Here is a 23,753-nt window from a genome sequence, read left to right as displayed (position 1 = left end):
GCCATCTGCTGCTGGTGGCACCAGGGAGCTTCACTGCAGCTCCCCAGCAAATGGCTATGGAACACTTATGGTCAAGCCTCACTTGCTTAAAGATGGCTCACAGACATGGGCCAGATGGACTTGTTTGGTTTCTTACAGTTCCAAAGACAGAATATACAAATATAAAGACTTACAAGTCACATCCTAAACTAAACAGAAGTTTAGGGAATGCAGCTTCTGCGGGGAGAGGTGCTAATTAATGACACCTGCTCCAGTGCCCAGGAACAGATGGGTCTTACTGTAAATGAGTGGTGGGTCTGGAAGGACAATGCTCTGGGGAACCTGCAGGAGTTAGGCAGATTTAGTTACACCAATTGGTAATAATCTGTGCATGATGAACACAGGAGTAAGACTTGTCAACTGATAATACACACAAAGTGACAATAGGATGTGCTTTGGAAATATAACTGCAAGGTTGTATTTTTTTTTTTTTAAATGGTACCATGGTGAAGTGATGCACATTTTTCTCTTGGCAATACTGGAAAAGAATTGGACAGCATTCTGTTCCCCAAAGCTGGAAATATTTTGTTGAAAAATCTCTGGTTAGTACACTTTCAATTTTCAAGCGCAATCTTGACATTTTCTAAGGAAATCATATGTTTCTTTTTTTTTTTTTTTTCCCTATTCCCTGGATTCTTCATTTTCTAGCATGACAAAACACCCCCACCTGTTATCTGTAGTAGCCAAGCCAGGTGGACATATTTCTGGAATGTGGGACTCCTGGATTCAAAAGCAGAGTACAGGTTAAAATAGGCCTTCCCCATTTCAGTGAATGCCCTGCACCCTCTGGTGTTGGCTGTAACAACACAGAAGCTCTTACCTTGGCATTCCCCTTTGACTGGCTCAGTTGGAGAATCCCTTCTCAATGGGCTGAAATATTTCCTTTCCTCTGGCATTCCACTTCTGGAGCTTCGAGTTTTGCATGAGGATCCCAGGCAAATCCCTGAAGGTTGCAGGCTCTCCCAAATGATGGAGAGCAGACAACAGAACCCCCTTCTGTACAGTCAGCCCCAAAGGACTAAGGTGGTTGGTAAGAAAGAAACCTCTTTTTAAATAGACTTTCTTTATGTACAATCTTTAGTGAAATCCCTTAGGAGTCTAAATTAAGGAGGATAATTGTCACCACCAGTCAATTTTGGAAGCTGAAAATGCAAAAGCAATTTTCTCTGGTCTGCTTTGTAGGAACAGCATCCCATCCTTATCTTTCTTTTCCCTTTTGCTTTCAAAATTTTTGGAGGATCTGGGCACCTTCTATCTTTAGTACTCTGACTTGTCTAAGTGACAGAGCCACACCTCTTCTCTGTCCCTACATGCTTGCACCAATTCAACTCTTCACCTTGCTTCAGACTGTTGTAGATGGTTTCCTGATCATGGCCTTTCCCCTGCTTTTGAGGCCATGTATTTTCTAGTGAATCCCAGTGTGGTAGATTAGGGAAGGAAAGTGGAGGACAAGGAAGCCATCCAATTTTCTGCAGGGATTTGTGGACTTAAAAGTCTCACAGGTATCCTGCTAAGGCCGGCAACACACGAGAGTCAGCAGGTTTAGGCAGTAAAGAATACTGTGATAGATCAGGACTGTGGCTGACAGAAGGGCTGCACAGGCCCAGATGAACCCCTAAAAACATGCTCCAAAGAACCAGGGAGCAATAGTGCTCTGTCCCCATGGGTAGTTGTCATGAGTTAATGTTTTAAGGTTTAAAGACTAAGCAGAACCAGCAAGTGAAGCTTGGGAAATTGCAAGTTCTTTTATATTTTCCTTCTTCCCAAAAACATAGCTATCAAACCACAAGTCCTTTCATTTTAAGGGATGAGCCTTTATTGAAATACTTGACATTTAATTCCTTTGCTGATGTAGCTTTTTATTTTTGAGGGGGCGTTATATTTTTCATGTGAGCCTCCTGCTGGGTTCTCTGAGCTGTTTTTAAAAAGCAGACCATGTAAGTACAATACTGAGACAAAGGCTCAGGCCCAAGCTGCTGGAGGTCAGCACCACATCTCCATTTGTGAAGTATTTCTTATCAACATAGTCTATGATGGTTGTGACAGCCAGCATAGTCTCCTCGCACGTGGGCTGGATTTGGTCAGCGGGGAGAACAAATCCATGAGTGCCGTTGTCTCTCAGTTCAAAGGTGTAGGAGAGCGGAATGCCAATTGTGTGCGCCCAGTCCCGAGAGGAGCCTGAGTTACTGTCTGTGAATTTAAACGTGGAGAGGAGATATTTGTATTAAGCATGGTTCTTTAAAAATACTTCTTGTTAGAGTTAATACAAGTTTATACCGGAATCCCTGAACTAAGCAGTAACCATATATCACTGTGACACGGAGAACAGTTTCTAGGTGCTGTAATTCTTAGCTATACTAAATGTATATGGAGTTTCTTAAGTGACACTGTTCTTCATAAGATGGCATTGTCCAATAGCAAGAGATGAGTTTCAGGGATTCTGTGTTTTTAGCATTTTACTATGACTAGTGTGGGGTACAAGGTGGATTGGACATTTATCTGTTTTTGCATTTAATTTCCTACATGGATACTGACTAGAATTTATATATATATATATTTAAAAGCATAATTTTGGTCAAATTTGAAAAACTTCTGGCTTCTCACTATATCTCTGTTCATCTTCCTTGTGGATTGTTTTTCTTACCTATTCTGTGTAAGTACAAACACTGGCAAAATGCAGCCCTAGGCACAGGCCAGTTGCATTACACTTACACTGCATTGCTCATGCAGTCTGTGCCTCTGGGACTGGCAGAGACAGCCACTGGAATATGCAAACCACATGGGTTCTGGAGCCAACTGCTTACTGTTCTGCTTACTGTTCTCACTGACTAGCATGACTTATTGCTTACTGGGAAAATATTGGGTTTACCAGGCAGTCTCTAGGGCCCTCAATCCTCTTTGTAAAGGCTGTCAACTCATATTAGCTATGATGTGTTTGTGATGAGGCCATCCAGTCTATTAGGAACAGGGCTGAAACTGATATACTTCACACACTGTAAGCAGCTGCCATGTGATAATGTCTGATGAAGTAACTGTAGACCTGATTGGGATTTTAATTTTTGCTTGATTCCAGTGAAGACAAATAGGAGTTTTGCTGCTGACTTCAGCAGGGTCAGGATGATCTATCACCCATCTCCTTCTGTCCCCTGTGATGGATCTGTGAGGAATCCATGTAGGAGCTAGCTTCTGATCAATGCTTTGTCCGTTCCCGCAGTCAGCTTTGTAACTTAGAGTTATCTTGTATTCAAATGACTTCTGCTGACATGTTGCACCAAACCAGCCCCTTAAATATTACTCAAAGTAGAAATTCAGCAAAACAGTACTTGCTGATGCATGTGACACAATTCTTTGAAACACACAGCAGTCAAAGGGAAACAAAAAAACTTACATAAAATTAAAGCAGTTGATCCTACTTTGTAGCTGGTCCCATACTTTCCTGTCAATGCAGCAGCTGCTTCCTTTGCAACTTGCATCTGGAAATTCAAAAGAGGAACAGCCTTGGCATCAGTGGCAGTACCTTTGGCAATTATTTTGAGTGGACCAAAATTTTTGTCTCTTTCAGCTTTACATTTACATATGATCGGCTTTAAGTTTTGATATTACTTCAGGTCTTTAGGGGAACCCATTAGAAACATTTGAACAAATTGTTCTTGATTCTTTTAATGCAAATTGTGTTAAAATTTTAAAGATTACTCTGCTACTAGATAGAGATCCTATTTGCTTTATTGTAAAGCTATAGCTTGTATTTTGGAGAATTTAGAGTCTATGCTATATAACACACTGGTACTGACTACAGCAGTGATTGACCTCTTACTTGTTTTATTACCATAGACTCTGTATCCCACCATCCTTAGAAACTGATCTATAGACAAAATAAATGACTTCTCCAATGACTCAAAAGAAGCCCAAACCCAAATCCCTCATGCTCTTGGACTAGTGCTTCATCTACCAGAATCTTCATAAATACACACATAAGTGGACTTAAATCAGAACACTCAGAAACTGAGGGAAGAAATAACCAAGAAATAGGTACTTACTTTGCTCCCATTTTTCTGAGCATGTTGGGAATACCCTTTCTGGACACAATCATGATAACTGTATGTGTATAATGTGCTGGCATCCTAAAGTGCAAATTCATTCTTGTATGCAGTGATAGTTGGTGCTCTTCTCCACTTTCCTTGCTCTGCATTAACCCTCTCTGTAGTAGCTCAGTTTTCCTGATTTAAGATGAAGAATTAGGATTTCTGAGGCAAATAAACCTTACTGATGCTAAACAGAGAAGCAGTAACTCTGTTCAAGCCAAGTCCCTGAACAAGCCCAGCTGCTCTGAAGAAAAGGCAAGAGTGCAAGTAACATTGCACCACGTGCTACTGCCTGTACTTGTTCTCTACAAAGGTAGAAGATAAATGTTTTGCCCTACCAGTTCTTCATTGTTACTTGGAGGTGTAGTTGTGGAACCATATGGGGTGAGGATGAGCTGTCCATAGGAGTGAATTGTTAAATAGCACAAAATGTCACTCTTCTTGTTTCTGATAAACTGAGCCACAGCTCTTGTCTCAGGCTCTGATTCTGGTCCAGATCCACAGAAGACATCACTGCTGCAGTTAAAGGATACACCAACACCTGGGGAGGAATACAAACACTGAATCAATGGAGAAGTATAGAACATCAGTTCAGAGGGAACTGGGAAATTTACCTTGGAGTGTTAAGGCATGTGTTTATGTGGGCAGGGGACTAGACAGTTCAGTGGGACTTTAGCATTACACTAGAAGGTAGCAACTAAAATTTGATGCAAGACTAAAATATTTATTGCACATTTACAGGATGGCTGCAACAAAAACACTCTGACACCACCACAGTGAACCACATTCCAGGGAAGCTTTGGAGGCTCCTTGAAATTCATGGCAAATGTAAATACTGGCTGTTAAGTGACTTATTCTTAACATTCCTGCCTAGAGCTGATGCTTGCTCCTGCAGTGAGTTAGAGGTATAGTTACATAAGAGAAATTTTCTGCTCACTGGTGGAAAGTCAATGAGTTAGTATTTTGACAAACTAGGATTTTATTTTTGCATATGCCTTGATGAAAACAAGGTGAATATTCCTTTCTTATAGGACTACATTTTACTTCAGAAACTAGGTATTACTCATGCTTTACTTTTGTGTTCATGATCTGAAATACTTCAAACTTACTGCCCCAGGATGAATTGAAGTTTCGGTTCAGATCTGTGCCATAGCAGGTGCCATTCTCATATGGAGAACGGCTTTTCCTCCACAAACGATCCTGAAGAAAAGTAACTTCTGTTACATAATAGAAACTCAGTGATCCACATGGCAGTGATTGTGGTGTAAATATCCCCCTTTCTTTTTTGACCTCTGCATTCTAACTAACCCTGGTATTGTAAGAGTAAAACTCTGTGCGCAAGGGTGATAAAGCTCAGTGACAGAACAATTCATTGACTACAGCCAGGCTGTCATTAGCCACAAACCTGTGTGCACCCTGAAATAAGCCTCTTGACCTTTTTTTTTTTTAAAGTATGCTTTTCCTGTAGTACTCAACTGCTTCTGTGCAGTGAGACACTGCTAAGCAAGGCATTGTGAGGGATAAGAGAGTATGTTTCAGATTCAGGAAGATAAATTATTTTTTATCAGCTAATCTTGCTACTGCTCCCTGGTTCCCTGCTAAACTCCCAGCTATACAGGTTCTGTGCACTGCACTACCTGCATGAGCTTCCCAGCTGAATTAGCTGTGCATCCAAGTGCAGTGTTTGCTGTGCCCTACACCTGCCAGGGAGCAAGGTGGGAGACAGCCCAATCCACATGGTGGTAGCCATGGGCCATCCAAGGTCCTGCATTAAAAGGTGCTTCAGCTGGGCACAGGGGCCTAAAAGCATGGTGAGAGTGGCTGAAGACCAACATTTTGCATTATTCTCCATATCAGGATATTATTTGGGAGGGCACACCTCTTTCATAACTGAATAGCCTGATGTTTGACCAATTCTCCTCCTGTGCCATGCAAAGGTTCTAAGACCCATCTGCTACTTGACATCTTTTACGAAGAATGAATAACTCTTCCAGACATACTTAGGTCCATCAACCAAGCCTTGAGCTGTTATCAAAGAAGTAATCCCATCCCCAGAAACCTAAAAATAATTGATCTTGTGGTTTTGTCTTCCCACGTCTTGTGATGTTTGCTAGCAATACTTAGCTCATTTCAAGTGATCACTGATCTGCCAGAAGAAACACAATCTCTCTGCCATGAGAGGATTTATGTGAGTATCAATGTTTTCTGTTTAAGTATAATTGCTATGGCCCTATCTAAAAGTAACAAAACATGCTGGGCACATCTAACTTTCAGTCTAGTTCCTGGATTTTCACTACTTACTTTTTCCCAGGAATAGATGTAGCCATCAATATTGAGGACTGGCAAGACATAGAAGTCCAAATTCTGCAGAAATCTGCTTATCTTTGGGTCAGTTTTGTAATTTTGAAGAATCTGAAAAGAAAACATAAAGAGCACTGAGCAGAGAATTTGGTGGTAATCACTGCAAAGAGTGAGTTTAGAACGATCATCAGGTGATTACTCACTCCTGGATATCACCATGGTACCCAACATCTACCTGATCCCCAGGTACTTTTTCTATACACATGGAACATTGCTATATCATAGATTAGGATTTCTTTATTTCAGGAGGACTGTGACTTTTTGATAGAGAGAGGCTTGATCTAACAGCCATTGTGAGAAAAGGAGAGCTTGATACCAAGTTTTGGGAAGCTTTGGAAACATTCAGGTGGAAGAACTGGTGCACTAATTAATATTGTCCCATATCTCAAACTGTGATTTGGATTTTAGTCTTCACAGATATCTGCACTATACACTAATTTTGCAAATTGTATTTTAAGAGAAAAGCATAATACTTGGCACCACAATAGAAAATATAACTGAAGCATCCAAAGTGATATGGTTTGGTTATTATCTAAATGGAAGAGTAAGGACTCACTTCTTTCACAAACCACTGACAGAAGGCTGGAGAGATCCATTCTCTGGCATGAATCCCACAGTCCATCCAAATTATCTTTTTGGTTTTATTTGATGGTTGGCTGATCTAAAAGAATATAAATGTGACCATTTAAAAACTGTTACATTACAATAAAGTAGCTTAATGTAATACAAGAAAGTAAAAGATGTGCCATGATATGCTTGAGCCGTCTGAGATTATTATTATTATTGTTATTATTATTATTATTACAGACATTTTTATGACAAGCTCTTTTTCCTTATAACCCCATCTTCATAGTATTACAAGGCATGAGTTTTAAAGTGTCTGTTGAGCAGAAGTGTCAATAGAACAGTTAATAGAACAGTTTCTTTTTTTCCTTTTCCAGTTGTATTCATCGTTCACAGGAGTGGTTGCTCTTAGTTGAAGATTTTTAAATTTTTTGTTTTTAGAAGGGGAGTAACAAAAAGGCAAGGTGTCTAATACTACTCAGTGATAGGAACAGATTAGGCAATAACTAACCCAGATATTAAGACTGTTTTTTGCTAGTGTGTCCAATAAAAATGTCATGGAATTCTGCTAGCAGGCTATCTGCTGTAAAAAGTAATAAAAATAACAAACTAAAAGTCTTTATCCACACAGCTGCTGCCAAGCTAGTTTCAGTTTGATTTGTATTTCTAAACAAGGCTTCAGTTAAATTTGTTGTTTTCAGTACATAATAGCAATAGCAAGCTCATAATGATAGTGTCTGTGAAAGATGGCAAATCTTACCATAATGTAGAGGAGTAAAACCATCTCCTGTTATTTCAGTGGATTGGGATGAATGCTATCTTAGGAAACATCTGAATCCTGTCTTCTCCTGAGCACTTTTCTTTTTTTGTTAAGACATGTTTTATTATTAAGGAAATTTCCTCCCTTACCTGTAGGTAATACATTGTTCGATTCTCAAATGTCTTCCCCAGGATGTGCTGAGTCACCAGCTCACTGTTGTTCTTCTGGATCTGAGTCATCCATTGATAAATCTGAAATAGTTGCAAAGAATCCTTGTCCAAAGTTGGTTTCCTTTTCTTTCCCACTTCCATTTCCAGATTAAAGCATTTTCTTTTGTTTAGACAAGCAACGATTTCCTCAGAGTTTATTTCAGTCTGTGATGTCACTTACAGGCATGGCAGGGGTTTCACATGCCTCTGTGCATGGCTGTGTGTCACTGGGTGTTAGAAGGGAACATTGCTGCCATGTGACACAGATACTCCATGCTGGATGTCATTCAACTTGCCCATCCTATTTGGCATCCTCCTGGTGAGCTCACCAGACATGAAGCCACACCATCAACTCTTCAAAACAGTGTTACAGTCTCTCCCCTATCAGCACTGATTTTCCACACCTGAGTCAGCAGTAGTCATCCTCAATGGGTAGCTCAAGCAAAACCTACATGAGGGTTGACTTTGTTCTCTCATTTTTATTATGCAGGTACGAGAAAGAATTGCTACCACATGCTGCTTTTGTCCAGGTTTGCCAACTGGTGTGTGAAACATGGCATCAAAGAGTCATCACTGCCCACCCCTAAGGCATTGTTTTCTCCTGAAGTGTCAAAACCCTGCCCTTAAATTACTTCTTTCTACACATCTCCCACTGTTCACCTCTTCTTCCCCACTGGGTTTCCAGACACCACAATAGTCATTGCACTTCACAATTGCCTCAGCACCAAACTATCTGGGACTTAAACAAATTAATACTAAATAATAAAGAATGACAGGGTAGAAAAGTAGCAAACCAGCCAAATGAAAAACAGAATATGATCTGTAAAACAGTGCAGTGGCTTCACACAGAGCATTATATTTTGTTCAGTGAAGAACTGCAGGTTTAATAAAAATCAATGGCAAATCCATATTCAATTCAACCAGGCTAAGATTCTAGTCAAAGAGTAAGGACTGATTCTTTAAAGAAGAAAGTCAGAAAGAGGCGCAGTGACTTTAGCTGAGCTTTCTGCAAACACAGAATTGCCTTCTGTGGCATTTACAGAACAGAAAACAACAAAGTATAGAAGCAGACTTAGGTTTTTCTTTACCTCTTCCATTGGATGGTATTCAGTGTAGACATAACCTCCTGAGACCTCTCTGTGGCTGCTCTTCTCCCTTGGCATGCTCTGATCCACAAGTTTCTGCACATCAGGTATTAAGACTCTGAAGGACGGAGAAAGAGAAGATAGAAGAGAGAACAATTACAAACACTTGCTGCAGAACTGTCATGGTGAATTCATTGCTTACATCAGCAAAGAAAAGGATTTAACTCTTCTGTTGTGATTTGCCTGGAAAGATCACCACCATCAGCATTATAGTTACTTTCATGTAAAGCAAAGTTCAAAGTACTGAGATTTTCACAGGGTTTCAACAATAATAATTTTTACCAGATTTTTTTTAAGTTTCAATTTTCTATCAAGAAAAAAAGTTCAAGATTTTATTTTCTTCACCTCTTCTATTTTTGAGTGAAATTCCAAAAATACCACCTTTGGGAAAAGGAAGCAAAAGAGAAAAATTTAAGATTAGATCTTATTGAGATTGATTGATCTTACAGATTGTATTTAATTGAGGCATTTTGAATTTGCAAAGATTTCACAGAAATATTCATTGCAGTTTGCAAAAATCAGAACTCCTTATTTCCTTCAAATAGCTTTTTTTGCTTTTTAGCTACAAAAATAGCTCAGAAACTAGTATAAACACAGGCATGACTCCATGATTGAGGGAGTCAATAAAACCTTTTCCTTGGCTTCAGTGGAGTTTGGATGAGAGGCTGTTCTTTCTCACTGCAATCAGCCCCTTGTAACTGCTGCAAATCTGTGCTCATTGTAAACCCTTGTGATAAGACAATTGCAAAGGTAGCTCTAATGCTGTTCATCTCACGTGCTGGAAGGGCTAACAGGCTTTTCTGCTGACTGTGGCACTTATAAGCATTTCTGGGAACCACATGTAAGAAACTTTTTTAACTTTCAGTCTGAGCTTTGATGTTTATTCACATCTGAACTTCAAACTAAAATTCAGGCAGTGAAAATTTCCATGAAGTGAAACCACACACACAAAATACGTTATCAGTGCTCTGGAGAATTCAAACCACGGAGTCTGACACAGTTGGAATATTGATGTCCTTATTATAGTTTGTCATTTATGTCTCTATCATTATATACCTGACTGCAATGTTACCTTCCCTGCATGCCAGCTGCCTTCTAAAGGGTGGTTCCTGCTTTGAATTTGTCATAGGGACTTTGACTCTGTTATTGTTGTATTCATCTCAGCCTCTTTGCAGTACACACCCAAAATTTTTGTCATGACTAATAATTACTCCTCTTTCTTTAGAACTCTATGTAAGGTAGATACAGTTCTGGCCAAGGGAAAACAAAGTTGAGATGCTAATTTCACTTTAGTATTTAAATTTCCACTAGAATCAGTTGAAACCATTAAAAAATGAAGAGTCTTGACATAAAAAAGTGGTTAAATATCTTCTGGAGTGTTGTCCAAGTACTGAATATCTAAACCTCATGCTAGATAATTTGTACTGGCTGCAGCCTTGTATCTCTTCATCTCTGGTTGTCAGGGCATCACACTGAAGGAACTTGTCAGGCAAGATGCAGGATGTCAAGATCAGCTTTAACTCAAAACAGCTTTGAAGTGACACCAATCCTCCTTAAACTCATCTTTGATTGGTAAATGTCAGTGTATGTCCATAGGCCATTTGTCATCAGCCCTGAATGACTACAGGGTTATTTATATTAAACACGGCTAAATTAAATTAGCTACTGGTTACCTGAAAAAGTCAGTTCCAAAAGGGAACAGGACTGTGTGAGGAATAGCTCTTATTTAATCCTATTTTCCTTTATAAACATTGTTTGTATCTGGATTAGATCTTCTGGTTGTAAGGGAAGATGTGACTGCATAAGTGTGATAAGACATTGTGGGACATTTGCAGGTTGTGGCTCCCAGTTGTGTGCATAGTGCCCCCCTGCCACTGGGATCTTTGTCCCAAGCTGGGGTGTGTCTCTTTGGCTGGATGGTGCCAGGAAATTCTCACCAGCCTGGTGAAGGGGATAGGGGTAGAAAAAAAACCTTTTGAAGGAAGTGGCTGTATATCCACTTTGCAAGATTTCTTCTCCAAACCAGAGGAGTAACAAGAGACAGAAAAGGGGAAAGGAGAGCTAGAGGCTGTTTTGCTGCAGTGACACCAATTAAACCTTTGGGCTCTCCAGAAGTGGAAGGACCCTCCATTCAGATATCCGTGCTTTCCAAGAGCAAAGCATGCTCTCGTAAGTAGTGGTTACACCAAGTTTGGCCCCTTGAGTTCAGACTAAAAAACTGAGTCATAAATTCAAGTGCCATCCTCTCAGTGACCGCTAAGAAGGCCACAGCAGGAAACAAGACATAGGGAAGAGGGGAATGGGTTTTTAAAGGTTGATACAATATCTCTGTGTTTGGCTGGTCAAGGTAAGTTGGAGGCATTTGGAACAGAGGTTGGGTCCTATTGCCAGTACTATCTGACTGTTTATCAGATAGGGCTTGGTCCTGTTCTGATAGCAAGGAAGATTATCAGAGCCAGCCTTCCCCACCAAGGTATTGGAGATTGTACCTGTAAGAGATCATATGCTGAGCTAAGCTCTCTTTCACCTCCTGCACCAGAGGGGCTGGGACTCTTATGTGGAGGTCTTCCCCAGCCCTGATGTCTTCAGGCAGCAGGGGTTTCCACAAGTCCAGCTGTGCACAGAAGAAAGAAATGCACAAATGAAGCTCTGTTTTCAGAATGAGAACTATATTAGAGTAGTTGCATATCGATAAATGAAAGAAGATTTCCTTCAAATTGTCCTGGTAACTCTCCAGTCATCTGTTCATAGAGCACACAGCACAGGCTTAGTGCTTTTATTGACTCAGGCACCACTGATAAAGAGCAGCATTTTCACACAGCCATGCAAAGAAATGAACATTTTCATCTAAATTCCTTCAGGTAATAGAAGGGCATTTCCACACTACATTAAAAAACAAAGTTAAATAAAACTTTTTCTAGTTTACTTTAACCTTAACTCCTATCAAGAGCTACATGTGTATCTGTTTTACAGCCCAAGACTCCACTCTGCTTGTTAGGCACATGTAGTTATTTTTACTTACCATGAAAGTACTGCAAAGAAGTTGAAGATGGTGGACTTGCTGAATTGTTTCTGGTACAATATGCAAAACCTGATCCCTGGAAATTCAGTAGAGAAACAAGATAAATTTTAAGGTCTGTTAAAGTATCCATTATTTCAGTAGTCAAAAGAACATATTTTGTTATGTAGAAGGAAGATAGAGCATGTAACAGTGCTGTTAAACTTTTAACAAAACTCTAAATTATGAATTTGTGGAATGTTTTGGCTGCAAACAGGACTAAGTGATGTGACTTTTCTGTTGATAGAGCATCAGCCACTCTGCTTCCTTGCCAGTGGCAGTGCTTTATTCACCATCCCAGCTTTGCAGAAGTCAACTGCTTGCATGAGCCCTCATGTGTGTTTCTGCCTTTGCAGAACCAGGGCCAGAATAAGGGCATTGGTAATACATGATAAACTGTTTATTTCATAAGATGTCACTTTTTTCCCCTCACATTCAGGTTTTATTTAATTATTCCAGATTAACTTTGTGCTTGGCCAGTCTATTTCAGCATGCAAAAACTTTTGATAGTCATGATAAATGAACATTGATAAGAACTTGAGATGTCTACAAACTGCTTTTCATGAGAATAGCCAATTTATTCCAGAATAGCAAATATTGTTGTCTCCAGAACTGCATATTCTTAGTCAATTCACAAGAAGTAAAAAATTTCTAGTACAGAATTTATCATTTTATATTTCTAGAGAAGACTCACAGAATCCAGTGTCTATGTTTTCATGAGATCCTGTGAAACTTTCATCTACTACAGGCTTAATCTGATGAAAACATTGAAAGTTTACAAAGAACAAATTAAAATGGATGGGAAAATGCAGAAAAAGCAAATCAGTATGTTCTGTTAAAAATGCCCTTGAAACGGTTTTTTGTAATTTTTTTCAGTGTTCCTTCAGATCAGATTTCCAGGATAGACAGTAAGTGTGATGTTTCTAGTGAAAGGGTTTCAGAGTGAGGAGTGGATGTTGATGACTGCATGGATTACTCAAAGGTGGGAGACCAGTTATCCACTACTGATGAGAACAGAATAGAATGGGGAATACTAGAAACTTTCCTATTTGCTAGCAGCCACAGACTGCTTCACAGTCTCTTGAAGTGACTTCAATGGAGTCTTTACCAGACAAGTATAAAAAATGAACATTTTACATTTTAAAGCTTTTGTAGCAGAAATTCTTGTTGCAAAAGCAAACCATGGTCATTATAGTCATCAACATAATATGTTCTCACCATCTGAACTGCAACTGCCATCTTTTGTGCTTCCACGCAGGAATGTACAATTATCAGCCTAATATACATACAAACAGAATTCACTATTCATTCACTTTATCCCCAGAGAAATAGAGGAATTTGTCGTTTTTTTACATCTCTCTTGAACATATCACCTTTTCTGAGTAAGAACTTGATAGTTAAAACAGGAGTTTACTATGTTTTAACTATGAGATGCCAATAGCCCCATATCTGTGGGGGAAAATGATTGCACTTGTATTGCTCACAGGAATGGTGCAACAGTCATGTTGTACAGATTGGTACAACAGTCATGATGTCTTTAATAAACCTTGTAGATGCAGGATAAACATCTTTGCTAGCAGAATAAACATCTCAGCTGCAGTTCAGAGTTTATTCTCTCTAAATGCCTAGGCTTGCTATGTTCTTTGTCTATCAGGAAGGGAAACAATATCCTGTAATATCTTTCTATCCTCATTGACATTATGTCTTAATTACACCAAATCAGAGAAATTCCAGACACTCAGATTGCTGCCAGATGGCCAGCTCTTATTTACTGATAAACCTTTCACAATAGCCAGCGTGGAGACAAACTATGTTTAATAGTAAATTAAGATTAGAAAGCATACATTTGTTTATGATTATGGACTACATTTCTCAGTGGAGAAGTGCAAAGTCAGCCCATGTGACCCCATGAGAACTACAGTTTTTAAAATTCTACAGCTAAGCTTGCTTAACAAATTAAAGGACTGTTCTCAGCACAAGAGATGCTCATAGATTGAATATTTCATTTCATTGTTAAACAGAGCAGAGGACAATGAAAATGGGCTTTACTAATAATTTGGTCTTTGTGCAGGTGCTGCCCACCCAAAGTGACACAGACTATTCAGTAGCTGTTTTTAAATTCCATGCAAGTACTAGACAGGTTCAATTCTGGACAATAATTAGAAACAAAAATGAAAAATACATTACCAGGGATCTGCTGAATTCTATTCACTGTAATCAGGCTCTAACTGCATCTCTGATACAAATCTAAAGACTAAATATTATCCAAGGGAATAATACATTTGAAGTAGTGACTCTGTATGCTCTGCTAGGAGATTTTCCAGGAGAGCTGCTGAATGGGTACACTATGAGGGTACTTACTTGCTGTAGGTATTGCTTGATTTTCTGTTCTTTTCATGACTATATTCTAGGAATATAATTCATCTAGAGACCTTCAGCACCAGACTACTTTCTCTGTTTGCTTTAGAAAATTCCATGTATAAACTTATATGGAAATAGGTGGCCTCCACGTTATTATGCTCACGCCCACCCTGCAAATCCCAGCTGCCACAATGGCTGCTACCTAGCTCCTTGAAAGCTGAGGGTGAATGAAACCAAAACAGTTTAGATAGGCAAACAGAATAATTTTACATGACTCATTTTCTGAACTGCAACTGAGAAGGGAAAATAAAACATAACTAGAGATTTCATACTTTTCAAAACATTAATCAATAATAAAAAAATGTGATAATCTCATTATCTGAACACCTTGGAGTGAAGGTTGTCTGGAATAACTCCCTTAACTTTTTTTTCTTTGTACTTGTTAGAGATTTCCAACAGGTCATCATTAGCTTTTTCATATAACCTAATCTGTCTTTTTTTTATTAATAGATACAATTTTGCTCAGTCATACCCCTTGCTTTATACTCAGAAAAGGCATTTTGCTCCTGCAGCATCTGGTTTCAAAGTCCATTATGAAAGAGGCTAAGCCAAAGGCATTTCAGCTAATGGAAACAGGGCATCCTGAGATGCATTTGAAGGCCATTCTGTGGCTCCTACAGCTGTAGCTATGTCTCTTTTGGCTTGGATTAGATTCACTCATTCTTCATTTCCCATCTTCATGTTTTCTTTCCCACTCTTACCAAGCTTACAGCTTAGTAACCCTGTGTCCAGTTTTCCAGCTCATAATTGTTATTATTATTCTTACACAGTTTCTGGGACTTCCACTGCATTCACAATTCTTCATGAAACCTGTTCACACTCACCTGTCATATTGCAATTTCAAGCTGAATTTTCCAGGAATTAGTATCCCCAGTGAAAAGATGATCCCAAGAGAAAGCCACATCTTTGTGCAAAGAACCCAGCACTAGACAGTGCAGCCTAAAAAGGAGGAAGATAGATCTGGACTGAACACATAATTTATATAATTATAATATACAACTAGACTTATCCTGGGTGGCAACCTGCCCTTTATGAATCATTAGCTTTACTTGTAAATAGTTCTAGATGAATCATTAACTTCATTTGTAAAAAGTTCTACTTTTTCTTAATTCTTAAAAATCTCTTCCACACCCCAAAACACAAAAACAATTCTAAGAACTAAGAACATTTTTCTTCATGTCACCTTTCTATCTTTGAAAATGTTCTGTGACAGACTTGGTAGAATTTAGAGAAAGTGTTACCTGCAAGATCTACAGCAAATCATGATGGTTAGCTTATAGCAATCATAGAGATAGGGAAGAACAGGTAGTAAAACAAGCTCTATCCTTACTCTCTTTGTTTTTGTGTTTGTGCCTTTATGGAACACTTCTGTGACCTCTTAAGTGCAGTTCTATCACTTACCTAACTTAGGATCTGAAAGAGCAACTAATGCTCCATAAAAGGAAATATTGGGACATCAGAGCCTCATCTAAACCACTCTCAGTTGGCCCAGATCAGTCTCTAGCCACAGACTTACAACTCTACACTGTCATAAAATGTGTTTTTGTTATAAACTTTTAAAAAGTGTCCTGGTTACTATCTGAAATATTTAATTTCTTGTTTATGGCACGTGTTAATATTTGTAGAATGTAGTTAGACATATAGCACAGCTCTTCAGAAAGAAATTGTTTCCCTTTTCCTCTCTCTTGGATGAAAACTATCTTGTGGTGATTTGATGAAGAAAACTGCATGGATTTGGGATGCAGAGACTCCAATAAGTCAGTTTGTGTACATACATAATGGACACAATACCATGCTGTACCTGTGGGATATTTATTGATTCTTCTCATCAAAGTATAAAGTCCTCTTACATTTTTACAAAGGCTGTTATCAAAGAAACAAGCAGCAGAATGGTCCCAGTGTAAAAGAGGAACAGCTTAGCTCAAAAGTGTTTTTTCACGAAACCAGGCTGCAGGCAAGAGAAGAATATGCTCTTCTTCATAAATCACACCAGACCCTTTCTGTTTTATTGCAACCTTCTAAGCAGCCTGGGCCTGAAAAGGCTGAGTATTCTCTCCATGTAGATATCCAGCCCACAAGGACTTCCAGAAGAGCTGAAGGAAGTCAAGTTTACAGGATTAGATGCAGCTTCATTTGTGAGGAGTCAGCAAAATAAATTCATGTTGGAAGTTCATATTAACACTCAGGACAGATAACCTTTGCTTTGTTTCCTTTGTCTCCACCACTGCTATGAGGCAGTCTAATGATTTTAAGACTTCTGTAGTGTTGTCGGTGCCCTTTTGATAGACTTGGGGTTCACTCCCTTGGCAGGGACTCAGAATCTAGGGGGGAAATAAATGAAAGCATAAAGAGAAATGGAGCAAATGATGATAAGTGCTAAAATTCAACTCTAGCCCAAAGTTTCTGCCTTCATGTTGAAAGCCAAAGCTATTTATTCTGTGGTGAGAACATCACTCCTATGATGCCTAATAGTTATGAAGATAGATAGGCAGACAGATAGACAGAGATGGAGAGATAGAGTCATTTTGCTTAATGAATATAGAATTCAGAAGAAATGACAGTTGCTTGCTAGGTCTTTGATTTGGATTCTTTTGAAGTCTAGTTGATTTTAATAGGGTTTAGATGAAAGTCCTGTGCAAATAATTATGGACATTTCTGTGATTTAAGAAATGGACTTATTTGGGGGATTTCAACAGAAGATTTGTTTGTAAAAGACAATACTTCATTTTCTACATGCGTTCAGCTGGCAAGCAGCACTTCTGAATTCAGAATAAAAGCCATTAGAGATGTTATTCTGCCACCAATGCAAAAAAATATCTTGGGATGAACCATAAACTTCAACAAGTCTATTGCCCTCTTGGGGATAGAGGGCAATGTGTCTCTCAGTAATAAAGTCTGTCTTTTGGTCAGGTTCTTACTGGCAGCTGCTTATCTTTCTAGCAAATATGGGAGGCAGGTTAATCTATTTATTCCCTCCTTGAAAATAGTGGGCAAAAAGGCATGGGACATTCTGGGGAGAGGAAGGGCATAAATATGTTGTACAAACATGCCACATGAAACCATGTCATGTCCTTTTTTCCAAACAAGTTTGCTTTGTACATCTTCTATACATTCTTCTCAGAGCTTCAGAGCATATGTTTTTAGCATCAGTTTAGCCTCTCAACTGCCCTGTTAGACAAGCAAATATTATTTCCACTACTTAAAAGATTAAGAACAAAGGGGGAAAAAACTGACTCCCCAAGGTGACATAGGAACATTGCTGCAGAGCCAGGAATAGAATTCAGATCTCCTGACTCCCTGTCTGGTGCTTCCTTAAAAATATATGACCATCTGCTCTACTGCTGGAAGTATAGATACTATATGCTGACTCCAACAAGCTGGCTGCTAAGCCTGTTAGTTTATCCTCTTTTTATCCCATACTGATATCATCTCCAGCTAAGCTTTTGGCCTGGAGTCAAAGTGATTTCCAGTGTTTGAATGATTCGACCTGCTTGTTATTGTTTTAACCTTGCACCACACATATGCTCAGCTATTTGTGACTTATCTGCATACAGTCTGTGTAGCAGCAGCCACAAGCTAGAACTGTTTTGTTTAAAGATTGCATACTGAAGCACACCACATGTTTTAAACAACTATCATATAGCAGGGAGTTTGATCCTGGTAGCTTCCTGCACCCAGATTTCCTAGTGAGCTGCATGTTACTTTCAAGGACAAAGAGCTTGTTAAAAAGACGACAAAATGTACACACGCATGTCTCTGCAAACATCAGTTCTTCATGTTAAGCTTTCCCACTTCACAGCTAAATCCCACACTGAAGCCAAAAACCTAACTAAACTAGATAGAATTCAACACGATCAACGTATTTTAAATCATTATTGGGATTCAGAGAAAATCGTGCTCCATTTATTTTTTTTTCTCTCTCATTGCTGCAGAAAACTCACTGTTTGTGTCCAAAGCAGAATCCTCACTCAGTGGGGTCAAAACTGTAGCAGACTAATGTGCTTTAAATCCTAGACTTGTGTTCCCCTGAAGAGGGGGGTAGATAATTCATCTGTTTTACTAAAATATCCTCTGCTTATCACTGTAATTTCACAATGAATTGACAGTTCTGTTTTCCATTGTCTTTTCAGAGGAGATAGGATGCTCTATAGGTACTGTCTTTTTCTGTAGCATTTATATATTCAGCAATATGTTGTGTGGTCTGCAATGTGAATCATTGTTCCCCTCAGTATTCCAAGCCCTCAGCTTCCACCGCTCTGTTTTAGAAAGGTTTTATTGAAAGTCTTTGGACTCCATTGTGATTTGACAGTGGTAAGTGTTCTCAAACCTCATTACTTCCAGCAACAATCTTAGGATAAATGGGAATATACTGTAAACTACGCTTACAACAATTTTGTTCTAGTCATCTTACTGATATTTTCTTGCTCTCTGTCTCAGCTATTACAGTGAAAACACCCCATTAACCTTACATTTGAGACTTTAAAATAATCACAAACCAGGAAGAATTCCAGCCAACATACACTAGATTAGAATGACATTACTAGTAAACCTTAAAATTAGTTCCGTTAAGCCAACTTAAATGTCCTGCAGATCATCAAGTGACACAGGATGCATAAGCTTTATCTTAGTGGAACTAATTTGACTATTGACACATGATCTAGCAATTGCAAGAAACACACATTTACAAACACTTTCAAGGATGTCTCAATAGATTGTACAGCATTTGTGTACATGCATACTCACATATTTGAGCATAACCATGAAAACCAGTGTGTTGTGTCAGTGTGGGAAATTACACCTGCCTTTTCTCCACAAGTCCTGTGATGCAGCTTTTAGACAGCTCTCCTATCAGAGAGGAGCTTCAAGTACCCATTCAGCAAGCAGCTCCTTACTGAAATGGATGACACCAAGGTGACAAAATTTGTACTGGTCTAATTAGCCTGGCAGACCAACTTCCTCATTTTCCTTAGCCAGGAAAGAAAAATGTTAGTACTGAGTTGTCTTTCCTTAACAATAGGTGGTCTGAATGGTTATTTTTGCTTCATCCTTTAGACAGCAGAATATCACTGCTTAAGGATCGTGAGCTGTAACATACAGTCTGAATTCAAGATGATATTTACCACGTGTTACTCAAAAGTGAAAACTCTTTTGGTTCTGATCTAGGGGTTAAGGGTGATCATGTTTATAGGAGTTGTGCACAAAACCCTGTAATCCTTATGTAAACATAATTCCTACAGGAAATTATTCTGCACAAGGACCGTGCAATTAAACTTTAAGAAGTATTAGCAGTGGTTTTCAGGTGCAATGGTAAATCTCTACACCCCAAGTCCACACATACAAGGCTGGCTGCAGAATATTGTTCTTGCAGTTTGATCAAAGATTCAGTTTGCTTAAAGATTTTAATGTGCTTGGATCAACTGTCAGGAAAAGAAGTTTGGTTTTTTTTAACTCACTTTCTTCAGTCCTAAAAACTTTGCTTTATAAGAATACCTTGTGATGACATGATTAGATCGCATGATTTCAAAGTTATTGCTCTAGGAGGAAAGAATTTGCCGAAGTGTTGATCCTGCGTTGTTGTTCTGAGTGGGCAAGAATTAGGCAAAAATCCTCTATTTTGTGAAGATACAAAACTTCTTGTAAAGCTTTAGCTATCAAAGTTATTCACTGTTTGTTTTAATTAGGCCTTTTTAACAAAGATATCATGTAACATTAAAAACCTGGCTTGTATTTTTAAATAAAATAATTATCTTTGTAGGTAAATAAATTAGTATTATATTATTCCTATTAGCAGAACTGTAAAGGACAGCACATAAGTCTCCATTATGGCTTAATGGTTAAACAACAAGCTTACTGCACCGTGTCCTAGAATAGCCAGGATTATTTTTAATGAGTTCTGTTACAAGCACTAAAATACTTTATGATTAGATGTGAATATGCTTGCATATGATTTCTTAAACACAAACAATACACACTGTATAGTAAGTAATTAGCTTTTGCAGCTATAAAACATGTTCATATTAACCTTTGTCCTTCATTCTATCAGCAATGACAGACACACTGAGCTTTCTGTGCAATGCCAGCATCACAGAGTGTAAACGTATTTTTTGCGTGCATGTTATTTATGTATGCATGCCCATGAAAGGGGAGTAATGCTCCAGACCCTTCAACCACTGTGAGAAACTGTTAAAATGCTTATGATATCCTTGAAGAATCTCAGAGATGACTAATGAGGTCAATGGTACCTGACAGAAGACCTCAAAGTGGATCTTGCCCAAGTCAAACGAGTCCATTCTGCATAACTTACAGCAGAATTTCCAGCCTGATTTTGCACATGAGCCTTAAAGAATTTGTAAGGCACATTTGAGGTGTGTATGTATGGGTGTGACATGCAGTAGAAACAGCTTGTATTTTGGTGAGTGATATTGTTAAAAATAGTTGCTGCCAATAGTATCTGAGTAAGGAACTGGGTAGTGTAGCTTTAAAGTGCTTGTGTGACATGACTGGGTAGGTTTGCAGTAAGGCTGTGGACATGGCTTGCATTGGTCACAAGCTTTGGGATTCTTCAGCAAAGGCAGCCAAGACTTTCTCCACTCTCATGTCTGGACTGTTCCTACTCTTTGTACAAGGAGTAGATCTGAAATATCAGCCAACTGTGCCTGGGAGAGCTTATAAATCCAAGCAACTGAACGTGGAGGGCATCCCCAATATACAGACATGGAACACAGACACCTGGAACTGTGTCTCTGCTGCCAAACAAGGCATTCCTTGGAGTCATGCACTAATGAGATGGGTGCAGAACAGCAGGAATCTGGGTGTGCCCCGAGGACCTTCTCAGGGCCTTTCCTATGAGAACACAGATAAGCAGTGGCAAGCAGGGAGCTGAAGTCAGATTCCCTAGGTCTCTGACTACTACCTTAACATCAGATCATTTTATCTCTGTTCAGAGAGAGTGGTTTTGATACCTTCATTGTTCTCTTTTTTCCCCCTTCAAATATTGAGTTATTAGGTTCAGCAAATTAATATCAAACCTACAGTAGAAATTTTGGAAAGTTTGTTCTTTATTCTGCATTAACAGAAACTGAACCGACCCTCCTCAGTACTACCTTTTGGGGGGATTACTGCCTTCTCAGAAGAAACTCTTCTTGCTGACATCAGAGAGGCATTCACCATTTTGTCCTGCTCCTTGAGCACAGACTGATACAGAGCAAATCTCCAAACACACTTTTTTTTTAATTTGGTCTGCTTTACGTTTCATGTCTCTATCATGTTCCTTACATTTATACAGAAGTGACCCAGACTGAAGATTCTTTTAGAAGTTGGCATGTCCCTGGGACAAATCACTCATTGGCAAAATGAAACATATTCTAAAGCAAGAAGTACAAATGCATCATCTTTGCCCTCTTTCTGCCCCATACAATGCAGTGCCTAAGGGGTGTAGTTTTCTTTTGTATTTTCTCGAGAGTTCTGTGTGTTGAGGAACTGCTGTTCTGATAAAGCTGATATCTAACTGCTGAGCAATCACAAAGGAACCATACAGTATTGGTTTTCAATATAGGTATTTTTAAAGATTAAATAGTCTTTTATCATGTGAATGACTTTTCAAATGTGGGCTCCTCCTCAACAGGCCATTGTATATTTCCTGAATCATATCTCATCTGTGTCAGTGCAAATCAAGGCTTTAGTGACAATTGTTGCTATTTACACCAGTGTCTGTGCAGACAGAGGCCAATTCACCAGCTGCTCCCTACTGCAGAACGAGAAAACTGTGCTCACTTAACACTTAAAGTTTTTTGCTTTGAAGTTGTAGAGCCACTCCCTCAGCTGGTGTATATTTGCTGTAGCGCCCTGACTTTAATCAAACCAGCTGAGGAGCCTCTCTCCCTTTCCCCACAGTCCCCACATACTTCCCCACCTTTCTAAACTGTGATTGAGTACAGGTGACATGTGCAGCAGAATCTGTACCATGAAAATCAAACAGGGAAATACAGAAGGTTTCAGTAGTGCCTTTTGTGGATTGAACTGATAAGAATAAACTATGGCACCCCCTCAAGAATCAGAAATGTTCAGTAAAAAATACCCCTGTCTGTAAGCATGGATAGAGCCCCTTACCTATAGCAGTGCAAAGTGAAAATAAATTCTCCTGTTTATAAAAAAAAAAAAAAATTCATCTTGATTCATAAAGCAAGAGTTTATCTAGGTTTTAATAGGTGCCATGGCAACAATGTTACCAAGTACTCAGAGGAGCATTTTTTGAGAGAGGAAATAGGATGAAACAAAAATCTCACTGGTTATCTGTGGACACAAGGACCTGCTGCAGACAAATACAAATTCTCCTCCTTACTATTTCTGGGTGGCTATTTACAATTGCTACCACATTAATATATTGCCACTTTATACCATTGTTCCCCAGAAATACTGGAAAAGGGGGAAAACCTGCTACAACTAGAAAGACTGATTTAAAACATAGTTCAGAGTTCCACTGTATTTACATCAGTTAAAACAGATTAAGAACGATTAAGAACTACTACAGCTGCTGTAGTTACTATAGCAAAAAACCCAACACCACAAGATTTACATGTTCAGTAAAACCTACACTTAAGTACCATAGTCCCTTTAAAATTATGCATGTCACACCCATCAGATAACTATGGCTCTGGTTTTGTTCTAAAATAACTAATTTCAGCACATTTCACCTAGAAGTGAATGTTCCACCTTTTTTGAGCTCTGCCAAACACCTGCAGTTCTATTTTAATTCCAATATTCTCGTGTTAGTAAAGGGATATTGAAACTGGAACCTCATTCATGCAAGCTTTCATGCACTGCTATTTGTGTGCAAAGAGAATAGCTCAATATTAACAAATGCCAATATACAATAATACTTACTGCAATGACCAGGGAGGGAGGGAGGGAGGAGCCAATTAGAGGGAAGTCTTAGTACTTTCTTCACTTTTGCAATTAACCAGAGCAACATCTTTAGCTCTCTGCCTACAAAGCATTACTCAACCTCTTGTCTATGCAGAAACTGTTGCAATACCTGAGAAACAGTCTTTAAATCAAGACCCAGTTTATTTAGATTCTGATTTCTTAACAAAAATCACACTCTTGCAATGATCT

At 38.9% G+C, this 23,753-nt stretch overlaps 1 protein-coding gene across 1 annotated transcript; it reads right to left on the bottom strand.

Moving 5' to 3' along the window:
- Positions 1 to 1,832: 1,832 nt before the first annotated feature.
- CPO (carboxypeptidase O) lies at positions 1,833 to 20,929 on the bottom strand. The gene is made up of 10 exons (XM_063161413.1): positions 20,882 to 20,929; positions 11,650 to 11,774; positions 9,104 to 9,218; positions 7,956 to 8,057; positions 7,039 to 7,143; positions 6,423 to 6,533; positions 5,231 to 5,321; positions 4,460 to 4,662; positions 3,428 to 3,512; positions 1,833 to 2,229 (listed from the first exon to the last, which is right to left on the bottom strand). Exons 1-10 carry the CDS (start codon positions 20,927 to 20,929, stop codon positions 1,961 to 1,963), a joined length of 1,254 nt encoding a protein of 417 aa, XP_063017483.1. The 3' UTR covers positions 1,833 to 1,960.
- Between the last annotated feature and the right edge of the window lie 2,824 nt (positions 20,930 to 23,753).

The sequence above is a fragment of the Melospiza melodia genome, chromosome 8 (genome assembly GCF_035770615.1).
Source record: "Melospiza melodia melodia isolate bMelMel2 chromosome 8, bMelMel2.pri, whole genome shotgun sequence".
NCBI lineage: Eukaryota > Metazoa > Chordata > Aves > Passeriformes > Passerellidae > Melospiza > Melospiza melodia.
The sequence above is the reverse complement of the archived record's forward strand: the minus strand, read 5'-3'. Positions and strand labels throughout refer to the sequence as shown.

What these genes read in the sequence shown, in the direction of transcription:
- CPO (XM_063161413.1), bottom strand. Translation starts at nt 20,929, where the DNA reads ATGGACTCGTTTGACTTGGGCAAGATCCACTTTGAGGTCTTCTGTCAG. An exon ending in GTCAGTGGTTTGTGAAAGAA is followed by an intron (nt 6,534 to 7,038) that starts GTGAGTCCTTAC and finishes TTTTCTTTTCAG; the next exon opens with ATTCTTCAAAATTACAAAAC. An exon ending in ACATCTATTCCTGGGAAAAA is followed by an intron (nt 5,322 to 6,422) that starts GTAAGTAGTGAA and finishes ACTTTTCTTCAG; the next exon opens with GATCGTTTGTGGAGGAAAAG.